This window comes from Oncorhynchus mykiss, chromosome 7, assembly GCF_013265735.2.
Source record: "Oncorhynchus mykiss isolate Arlee chromosome 7, USDA_OmykA_1.1, whole genome shotgun sequence".
Lineage (NCBI taxonomy): Eukaryota > Metazoa > Chordata > Actinopteri > Salmoniformes > Salmonidae > Oncorhynchus > Oncorhynchus mykiss.
The window spans coordinates 43,487,049-43,497,295 of record NC_048571.1 but is presented as its reverse complement, the minus strand read 5'-3'; the positions used below and the strand labels follow the sequence as shown (position 1 = coordinate 43,497,295).

The 10,247-nt window shown below is 43.4% G+C and overlaps 2 protein-coding genes across 6 annotated transcripts in view; both read left to right on the top strand.

Annotated features, from left to right (window-relative positions):
• Window positions 1–4,410, top strand: part of LOC110527813 (twinfilin-2) — a 13,587-nt gene extending 9,177 nt beyond the window's left edge. For all 3 annotated transcript variants that reach the window (XM_036983286.1, XM_036983285.1, XM_036983287.1), the window contains 2 exons: window positions 2,137–2,258; window positions 2,373–4,410. In XM_036983286.1, coding sequence (XP_036839181.1) covers window positions 2,137–2,258; window positions 2,373–2,546 — 296 coding nt within the window. In that variant the 3' untranslated portion in view covers window positions 2,547–4,410. The remainder of the gene's footprint in view (window positions 1–2,136; window positions 2,259–2,372) is intronic.
• Window positions 4,411–5,996: 1,586 nt separating this feature from the next.
• cish (cytokine inducible SH2-containing protein) lies at window positions 5,997–10,203 on the top strand. 3 transcript variants are annotated; one of them, XM_021608249.2, is made up of 4 exons: window positions 5,997–6,245; window positions 6,429–6,609; window positions 8,917–9,077; window positions 9,258–10,203. In XM_021608249.2, the coding sequence occupies exons 2-4, from the start codon at window positions 6,590–6,592 to the stop codon at window positions 9,752–9,754; spliced, it is 678 nt and encodes a 225-aa protein (XP_021463924.2). In that variant the 5' UTR covers window positions 5,997–6,245; window positions 6,429–6,589; the 3' UTR covers window positions 9,755–10,203.
• The last annotated feature ends 44 nt before the right edge of the window (window positions 10,204–10,247 follow it).

The following is a 10,247-nucleotide window of genomic DNA, read 5'->3' as shown; positions in this document are numbered from 1 at the left end:
TTTGCATGGAGTCATTCAGAGTTCACCCTGTCCAGATACAAGTAACCACAGAGATCATACATCCATATAGATAGCATCAGAGTTATCCTCAGTGAACAAGTTTCACATAGATACCAAACATGGATACTACAGTATTATTCTATCACACATTCAATAGTCAGTCCTCTGGCGACTGTAACAGAGTGATACATTTTGGCCCCTCAGATGGGGAAGGGCTGACTAGTCCTTGGGCATTGTCCTTTGTGCTTTCCTTGTCCTGGACCATTTGACATGCAACTCCAGGTGACAGAGAGCGCATCAATGAGGGCCAATCCTACAGCTGGTCCAATCTCCTACTAGAATGTCAAAATATATCTCGGTTGTTCCATGTCATTTCTGCAAGCCATGACACCCACCATCTCAGATTGTTCTGAAATCGTTTCTGTAGTTAGAAACGGATATGATTAGCATTACTGCAACGTTATTTTGTTGAAATAAAGTTTGTTCTTTGAGAAATGAAGGTAATTGATTGCACCCAAATTGGCAATTTTAGTTCATAAGATTCATATCATATTGAATAAATGTAGTACCTAACATCCGATTTGGACCCAGCTTTGTCTAACAATGAGTTAGACATGAGGAATCATAAGATGTGGTCAAAAGCCACCCATAGGCCCACCACACCCCACAACAATCCCACTCAAACAATTAAACTCACACCTGCGGGACAGGTACAGGATGGCAACAACAACTGCCCGAGTTACACCAGGAATGCACAATCTCTCCATCAGTGCTCAGACTGTCCGCAATAGGTTGAGAGAGGCTGGACTGAGGGTTTGTAGGCCTGTTGTAAGACAGGTCCTCACCAGATATCACCGGCAACAACGTCGCCTATGGGCACAAACCCACCGTCGCTGGACCAGACAGGACTGGCAAAAAGGTGCTCTTCACTGACGAGTCGCGGTTTTGTCTCACCAGGGGTGATGGTCGGATTCGCATTTATCGCCGAAGGAATGAGCGTTAAACCGAGGCCTGTACTCTGGAGTGGGATCGATTTGGAGGTGGAGGGTCTGTCATGGTCTGGAGTGAGATCGATTTGGAGGTGGAGGGTTCGTCATGGTCTGGGGCGGTGTGTCACAGCATCATCGGACTGAGATTGTTGTCATTGCTGGCAATCTCCACGCTGTGCGTTACAGGGAAGACATCCTCCTTCCTCATGTGGTTCCCGTCCTGCAGGCTCATCTTCACATGACCCTCCAGCAATGCAATGCCACCAGCCATACTGCTCGTTCTGTGCGTGATTTCCTGCAAGACAGGAATGTCAATGTTCTGCCATGGCCAGCGAAGAGCCCGGATCTCAATCCCATTGAGCACATCTGGGACCTGTTGGATCGGAGGGTGAGGGCTAGGGCAATTCCTCCCATAAATGTCCGGGAACTTGCAGATGCATGAGGAGGAGATGCTTAATGCAGCTGGTGGCCACACCAGATACTGACTGTTCCTTTTGATTTTGACCCCCCCCCCCCCCCCCCCCCCCTTTGTTCAGGGACATATTATTTCCATTTCTGTTAGTCACATGTCTGTGGAACTTGTTCAGTTTATGTCTCAGTTGTTGAATTTTGTTATGTTCAGACAAATATTTACACATGTTAAGTTTGTTGAAAATAAACGCAGTTGACAGTGAGATGACGTTTCTTTTGTTGCTGAATTTAGTATATAGTATCAGTTCTATATGTCTGACAAGTAGTATGCAGCTGCGGCTTGGAGTACTGTTTTTCCATCCCATGTAATCTATTCTATTAGCTGCAAAAGCTACTGGGGATCAAAACTTTTTAGTATTCGTGGCACAAATCCAATGCAAGTGAATGGTATCTATAATAGCATTTTCGCGCTTCATGCCCAAACAATCTATAAGTAACATCATTGAGTTGCTTTAGGATGATTTGGAAATGTTTGAAAATTATAATATATGTGACATCATGCATTGAATTTGTGACACAAATGCAAAAAATGTAGCGTTTGAAACCAAGGGTTAGAACCCAAGTTATTTTCCTATCATTTCGTTCTGAGCAGAACAATTGGGTGTCAACTCTGTTTCTTGTGCTTTTTGAGGTGGAACGACCCATCTTTTCTTTGCCTTCTTTCTCTTCCTCTCAGTGTTCATCTACTCCATGCCAGGGTACAGCTGTAGCATTAAGGAGCGGATGCTGTACTCCAGTTGTAAGAGTCGACTGCTGGATGAGGTGGAGAAGGATTACCATCTGGAGGTTGCCAAGAAGGTAATCCGCTGAAATGCACATATTGTACACACAATAGGGTCTTTGTGTTTTCACAATACTGCTCTGTGTCTGTGTGGAAGTGTGCATTTACTCTGTGTTATTGTCTGTTTACAGATGGAGATTGACAGTGGGGATGAGTTGACAGAGGAGTTCCTGTATGATGAGGTCCATCCTAAGCAGCAGGCTTTCAAGCAGGCCTTCGCCAAGCCTCGTGGCCCAGCAGGGAAGAGAGGCAACAAGCGTCTCATCAAGGGCCCAGCGACTAGGGAGAGCAGGCCGGAGAGCTAGAGAGAGGGACAGAGGTCGTCTTGGCAGCCCTTCCCTGAATCCTCCTGCTGTTGCCATGTCCTCTGGCAGCTTGTTTGGCCACGAAGAAGGAAAAGGAGAAGAACATGGAGGGATTTCTGTCATTTTTTATTTCCCCCTGCCTTTGCTTGTGTTTTAACAATGTGTCAATAATGTACGTGCTATTCATGAACATCAACTATAGCAATGGTTCCCAAACTGTGGGGGAGCGAAAGGTCAGCATGGGGAAGAAGAGGGAACTCACTCCGGCTTTCAACTTACTCCAAACTTACTCTGCAGTTTCGATATTGGGTAGTGCATCAGCAGAATGTGTAGAATTGCAGGAAATTTGTTTTAAAATGGCAACATTTTCTCTGCATCCCATAACAAAATGTATAGAATTATGGGAAATAAGCTTTAATCCTACAACATTTCATGAACATTGCTTGTGCCCATAGAAATAGATGTGGCTTGCTTTTGCGATGAGGGGGGGGGGGGGGGGGGGGGGGGGGTGGGGGATGTTACCCAGTAAAAAAGTTTGGAAAACCCTAAACTATAGGATAAAACTAAGGATTTCACTTGATTTTTCTCAATATCTTTCCGTGTCACTCTTAAACACAACATCCTACACATACACACAGATGGATAGACAGATGGACTGACAGATGGACTGACAGAAATTAAAGACCAGTGGGTGGTCTTACAGATACCTCAGCCGAGTTTCTCTATTGCTAATGTCACATACAGGAGAAGCGTGTCTCTCTAATGTATTGTCCATACCTTGCTTGTTGCCACTAAATGTTTTGTATCAAACACGTTTTTATAAACAGATGATACTAATGAGAGGAATGCCAAATAAAATATAGTTTTTTTCTTCTGTATGTTGTGTCATAAAAAAACACAGCACAAATTGCATGGGCCAGATGATGCATTATAGCCTCTTGTTGCATCTACGGCCACGCAGAGGGGACAGAGAGGACACGTCTCTAGCAGTGTTCCCGACAAGACTATTGCAGGCCGCAGCACTAGTCCGGCCTGTTGAGGCAGCGAATGGCCGTCCTTTAACATAAGCACAGGCGATCAACATGTGCAGGCAGTCATGTATAGTTACCACAGAGCAGATTCCCTGTCATTATGAGTTCCTTCATAATTGAATTCGCAAGTAGCCTATTAGTAATCTACACATGCCTTTGAGAGCACGCAAATTAAAAGACCTGCTGATAGCCGCTGTTTATACATTTACACTAGGTCAAGTTTCGTAAAGGCAACTCAAACATCTATATATCACATGATGACATATTGACCGATTACACATGACACGTGTTGGTTGTTAACATTACATCCTTGTTCTTCACTGGTCCTGGGGACACGCATTTCCAGTTCAGTACTAACACACCTGATTCAATTAGTAAGCCTTAGGTAAGACCAGGCAGGAAGAAGAACTCAATGACTGTTTACAACAGTTTGTTTCAAAGCTTACTCTACCGAACAAATAACCAACCAAATCACTGTGGTAAATTAATGTCAGGGCAAACCTAAAATCACATTTGTTTTTTTTGTTCTTGTATTTCCAGCAGACGATGGGCAACTTTTTGGAACTCAGTTGAGGTCTCAACTTGCTGTTGAGAGTTAAAATAGTAGAATACACAAGGTGCAATTTCGAAATCTGGTTGTGCATCAGGTCTGGCTGTGGGTATGCAGACCCACGAGCCACTGTGGCCCTTCATGATAAGCTCATATTTCTTGTGGCCCCCACCTCCATCAATGTTGCCCATCCCTGATCTACACTGAACATAAATAGAAACATATGTTAAGTGTTAGTCCCATGTTTCATGAACTGAAATAAAAGATCCCAGAAATGTGTTTACATCCCTGTTAGCGAGAATTTCTCCTTTGCCAAGATAATCCATCCACCTGACAGGTGTGGCATATCAAGAAGCTGATTAAAACGCATGATCACTACACAGGTGCACCTTGTGCTGGGGACAATAAAAGGCCACTCTAAAATGGGCAGTTTTTGTCACCCAACACAATGCCACAGAATGTCCTAGGTTTTGAGGGAGTGTGCAATTGGCATGCTGACTGCAGGAATGTCCACCAGAGCTGTTGCCAGAGAATTGAATGTTAATTGTTCTACTATAAGCTGCCTTCAATGTCAGTTTGGAGAATTTGGAAGTACGTCCAACCGGCCTCACAACTGCAGACCACGTGTAACCACGTCACCCCAGGACCTCAACATCTGACTTCTTCACCTGAGGGACATCTGAGACCAGCCACCTGGACAGCTGATGAAATTGTGGATTTGCACAATCGAAGAATTTCTGCACAGGCTGTCAGAAACCGTCTCATGGAAGCTCATCTGTGTGCTCGTCGTCCTCACCAGGGTCTTGATCTGACTGCAGTTCGGCATTGTAACCGACTTCAGTGGGCAAATGCTCACCTTTGATGGCCACTGGCATGCTAGAGAATTGTGCTCTTCATGGATAGAGACAGCAGGAGCGGTAGAGATACTCTGATTGATCGGCTATGAAAAGTCAACTGACATTTACTCCTGAGGTACTGACCTGTTGCACCCTTGACAACCACTGTGATTATTATTATTTGACCCTGCTGGTCATCTATGAACATTTGTTCTGTTATAATCTCCACCCAGCACAACCAGAAGAGGACTGGCCACCCCTCATAGCCTGGTTCCTCTCTAGGTTTCTTCCTAGGTTCTGGCCTTTCTAGGGAGTTTTTCCTAGCCACTGTGCTTCTACATCTGCATTGCTTGCTGTTTGGGATTTTAGGCTGGGTTTCTGTACAGCACTTTGTGACATCAGCTGATGTAAGAAGGGCTTTATAAATACATTTGATTGATTGATTGATTGATGGATGGATGAATGCCGGTTTAAACTATACTGGGCAGAGCGGTTTGCTGATGTCAACGTTGTGAACAGAGTGCCCCATGGTGGCGGTGGGGTTATGGTATGGGCAGGCGTAAGTTACGGGCAACGAATACAATTACATCGTATCGATGACAATTTAAATGCACAGAGATATCGTGACGAGATCCTGAGGCCCATTGTCGTGCCATTCATTTACTGCCATCACCTCATGTTTCAGCATGATAATGCACAGCCCTATGTCGCAAGGATCTGTACACAATTCCTGGAGGCTGGAAAGGTCCCAAAAGTTATTCCATTTTTTAAGGCATCTGTGACCAACAGATGCATATCTATATTCCCAGTCATGTGAAATTCATAGATTAGGGTTTAATAAATGTATTTCAATTTACTAATTTCCTTATATGATCTGTAAAATAATTGAAATTGTTGCATGTTGCGTTTATATTTTTGTTCAGTGTATATTATTGGAAATAGCCCAATAGTTCCGCATACCCATTACTCAATTCTCAGAATGAGTAGAGGGCAGGCTGCAGCAGGCCTAGTGGGCGGAGATAAGCGCACCATGATTCTTGGAAAGTAGGGGGAAGGTGCAGTCCGATTCCTGGGAGAGCAGAGCAACAAGCGCAGCAATACCGCAAGGCTATGACATGACTATGAGGAATTTAGACTCGTCACTAGGAATGATCAATTTGTTTGTTTTTTGACACTGGCATTCACTGTAATATATTTCAAAAAATAAAATGTGAAGGTTTGGACTGGAGTTTACAAACTATAACCGGGTCGGTGGCAGCTCCGCATGACGTCAGAGGCGCTGGTGTGTTGAACAGTTCTCAGAATATAATTCTTGGAATTGGCGAATTTTAAAAGCCAAACCCACAGTCTTTCCTTCACACGCTTAGAACCCATTCTAGTGGCAACACTCATCGCACTGCTGCTCTGTATTCTATTTGTCTAAATTATACATTTATTATATTGCTTTTGAATTAGTTAATTACAGACCGTCTATTAACATATGGGATATTCGGACACAACTTCTCAACTGAACAGATGCGTGGGACATTCAGAACAAAATAAACACATTCCTTTGTTTCGACCGGCTTTATTTTCGTTAAACCGCTGTGGAATTAGACTAGTATAGGATATTGAAGACTCACCATCATGATTCTTTGTGTTCAGAGGTTAGTTCACATTCTTTTGTCCCTGTTTGATGGGAAATTACACCATGCTTAGATGTTGATATTCAAAAGGCAAAGGCAAAAGTGTTTATCTTCGACATAATATGATCTAAAAGAATGTATGGCTAGAAAACAGAAAACATACAGAATATAGTCAAATAAGATCCATGTGGGTCGTTCTTCAATTATGGTGGCATTTGTGAAGAAAAAAATATTTGGGTAGGGTACTTTTTCCCATGCTCAATAAACTAATATTGTAAATATGGTAGCTTAATGTTTTCAAATATTGTTTTAACAGTAGGAGGAGTAACACCAATGATGGTAATACTATGTTTCCTTCCAACCTTGTTATGCGCGTAAAGAAGTCTACATGTTGGATAACAAATGTCACGACAGGCCAGATGGAAACAGAAAATGTGTCGGTAAACTTTTCAAATGTCGACAAAACAAAATACGCTTGATAAGGTGGGATTTTTTGTGTTTGTAAAATTAATTATGCGAGAAATCTCGGTAGAAACGCTTTTTACATTTTGAGTCATTTAGCAGACGCTCTTATCAAGAGCGATTAACAGAAGCAATTAGGGTTACACATCGACAGATTTTTCGACCTTGTCGGTTCGGGGATTCGGTGGAAACACACCACTGGTGGGGAAATGCGCATCTTTTCTTAATGCGGATTTTAGAATATTCACATGAAAATGTGTTTCCAATTGTATGGAAACCTCATGAGAACTAATTAAACATTTTAGATTCATTAGGATTTTCTGAAATAGAGGCCTCAAATGCTCGAATCTAAGATTATCAATCCTTTACAAATCATTTTCTGAAGTGATATTAGGAATAACTTTGCTCACAATGCTAGTTCCCTTCCTTTAATTGACTAACACCATGTAACACATTAGACTTAGACACACCAGCACTTATGAAATTCTCAAATGTATGACATAGGCCTGCTAAAAGGATGTGAAGAGCTAATATTTTTCATTAAAGAAGCACTCCAGCTTTTTTGGGATTATTTTCCTGTTGAAAAACATTGTCCCGTGTAGAAATACAGTAATGTATACACACTTAATGGTTAACAAATATGTTTTCAGCAAAATAGTGTTTTTTTTTTTAGGCACAAGTGCAAACTTCATGGAGTAGGCCATTCAAAGAGATACAAAGAGGTTCCTTCTGATGTCATCGGCCTTTCCCCCTACTCCCACTTGTGCCATGTCAGAGGACACCTGGACCGCCTATTGAGATCTGTCTTTTGTTAAGTAAATCAGGTAATAAATTAGCTGAAAAGGAGACTGGACTAAAACTCCTCCACGGATAAAAGTTTGCCACTGGAGAGAATGCTCAAGGTCCTTGTATATCTTTGTAATCAGTGATGTTCAAGACGCTAACACCAATGATAAAAATAAAAAAAATATTTTTTTATAGCCTTCTTTGTTTTTATTGATCGGTACAATATATGAAATAGTTCCGTTCACTGTCTAGCATTCAAAATAATAGATAGATATCTCAAAATCCCCAAAACATGTCACTACAACTCTACACATCACTACTGAGACAAGCCAATTTGCCTAAGTACTTTAAACAATGCATAAACATAAAGTTTTGCAGTATTAAGGATTTGCAATATGTTTTATCATTGATAAACAGTTCAATATAACCAATATAAAGTGTTTTTTCTGTGTGACTCAGTTGGTAGAGCGTGGCGTGGGCAAGGCCAGGCTTGTGGGTTTGATTCCCTGTGCCACCCATATGTAAAATGAATGCACACAACTGTAAATCGCTTTGGATTAAAGCGTCTGCTAAATGGCATATATTATATATTACGGTTGCAAAGGGACGCAAATGCCACCACATTTCAAGAGCGCCCCATATAGAACGTGTACAAGGCTATTTGGTGGTATTCTCATTTGAAGTTGTTTTACGTAGGCTTGAAAATGTACATGTGGGGATTCATATTGTAACACGACCAATTTGAACAGTCCTAACACCTGTTACGGAGCATCTCGATCAATTCACACTCACAGTCTGTGACCGCTTGATGTGTGGGCTCTTTGTCTGGCCAATGTTCAAGGGAGGGAGGCAGGCAGCTGTCCGAGATTTAATGTAGAGATTTGAGGTTTTCCAAAGACACCCCTCCCAAATGATGAGCTTTGTGTGTGCAAAAGCGATGCAAAAACAAACAACAAGTGTTACCCTATAACAGGGTAGTGGGAAATGTAATGGAAGGTTAAACGTGTTAGATATACCGGTGTCCCCCCTACTGTTTCCTACACTAGTCCCGTGCTTATTATTGTGGTATCTTGTTTACAGCCCTAGACCACTGCTGTCTGGTACACCCACAGAGGGCCACCTAGGAATGCGGACAGGGAGCATCTCCTCCCCTCACTGCATTCACAGCACCTCTCCGCAGTGGGACCCCACTAAAGACCTGCGCACCATCACCAACAACACATTCTACCTTGATACCTCAGGTAATGCAATATTCAAAATGGGAACTCGGTCCAACAGGCTCCCTGAAACCCCCTCATTGTTTCTTGTTGTAATGTTTTTCATAATTGCGTTTCAATTCATCCATCCAACTGTTTACTACAGGCTTATCACTCAAATCTAAACCATTGAATAAGTGAATGACCTTTGACCCAACTCTGCAGGCTGGTACTGGGGAGCCATCACAGCAGGTCAGGCCCATGAAGCTCTGCAGGCAGCGTCAGAAGGGGCCTTTCTGATTAGAGACAGCAGCCATCCCCTGTACATGCTGACCCTGTCTGTTAGGACTGCCCGTGGTCCCACCAGTATACGCATCCAGTACAGTGGAGCCCGGTTTCTGCTAGACTCCAGCTCGCCAGCCCGACCCAGCCTTCTGTCCTTCCCTGATGTGCCGAGCATGGTGCAGTACTATGTGGGACCAGGGAGGAAGGTGCAGCAGGGGAAGGTGGAGGAAACTCATGGTGGCAAGCCTGCCCAGAGGACAGTTCAGGAGAGCACAGTACTGCTGAAGCTCAAGCGGGCCCTGCACAAGCCCCAGGCCTTCCCCTCCCTACAGCACCTTGCACGCCTCACCATCAACTGCAGCACAGACTGTCCTGACCAACTGCCTCTGCCACGCCCACTGGTGCGCTTCCTGCAGGACTACCCCTTCCAGGTATGAGGGTCCTGTGATCTGCACCCCTGTGGAGGGCAGAGCTAAATTAAACAAAACCGTTCAACTAAATCTCGAGGAGCGCTGTCAGAAATTGGTCCCTGGCAGCTGGAAACCACATCACTGCACTGGTCAGTAATAATGCCACATCGGACACATGGTTGGCCATGAGACCATGTCTGGGAAAGAACCTTTCAGAAAATGGTGTCTCGTTATTGTATTTCTCAGAGGGGGAAGTGGAGTTCTGGGAACCCCACCGCATGAGATTCACTGGAAAACAAAACGTGGTGTGAACTGTAGCGTGGCCCCGTGCTATGAGGGATATGCTCCCCACCCTCTTGCTGTGGCAGTGAATTGTTTTCCAGTGAGATGCATTTTAATGTTTTATTTTGGTCATTTTTTTACCCCCCCGACTCTGTACATATCCCTTTTTCTATAAAAAATAATCTTCAACATGAGTCCTACTGCTTCTGTCTTCAATGTCCTGTTCTCTTTTGGTGGG

Excerpts from the sequence above, each read along its gene's own strand:
- cish (XM_021608249.2), top strand. The coding sequence starts at position 6,590 with ATGATTCTTTGTGTTCAGAG. Across the intron at positions 6,610-8,916 it reads ATGATTCTTTGTGTTCAGAG|CCCTAGACCACTGCTGTCTG; the intron begins GTTAGTTCACAT and ends TCTTGTTTACAG. Across the intron at positions 9,078-9,257 it reads ATTCTACCTTGATACCTCAG|GCTGGTACTGGGGAGCCATC; the intron begins GTAATGCAATAT and ends CCAACTCTGCAG.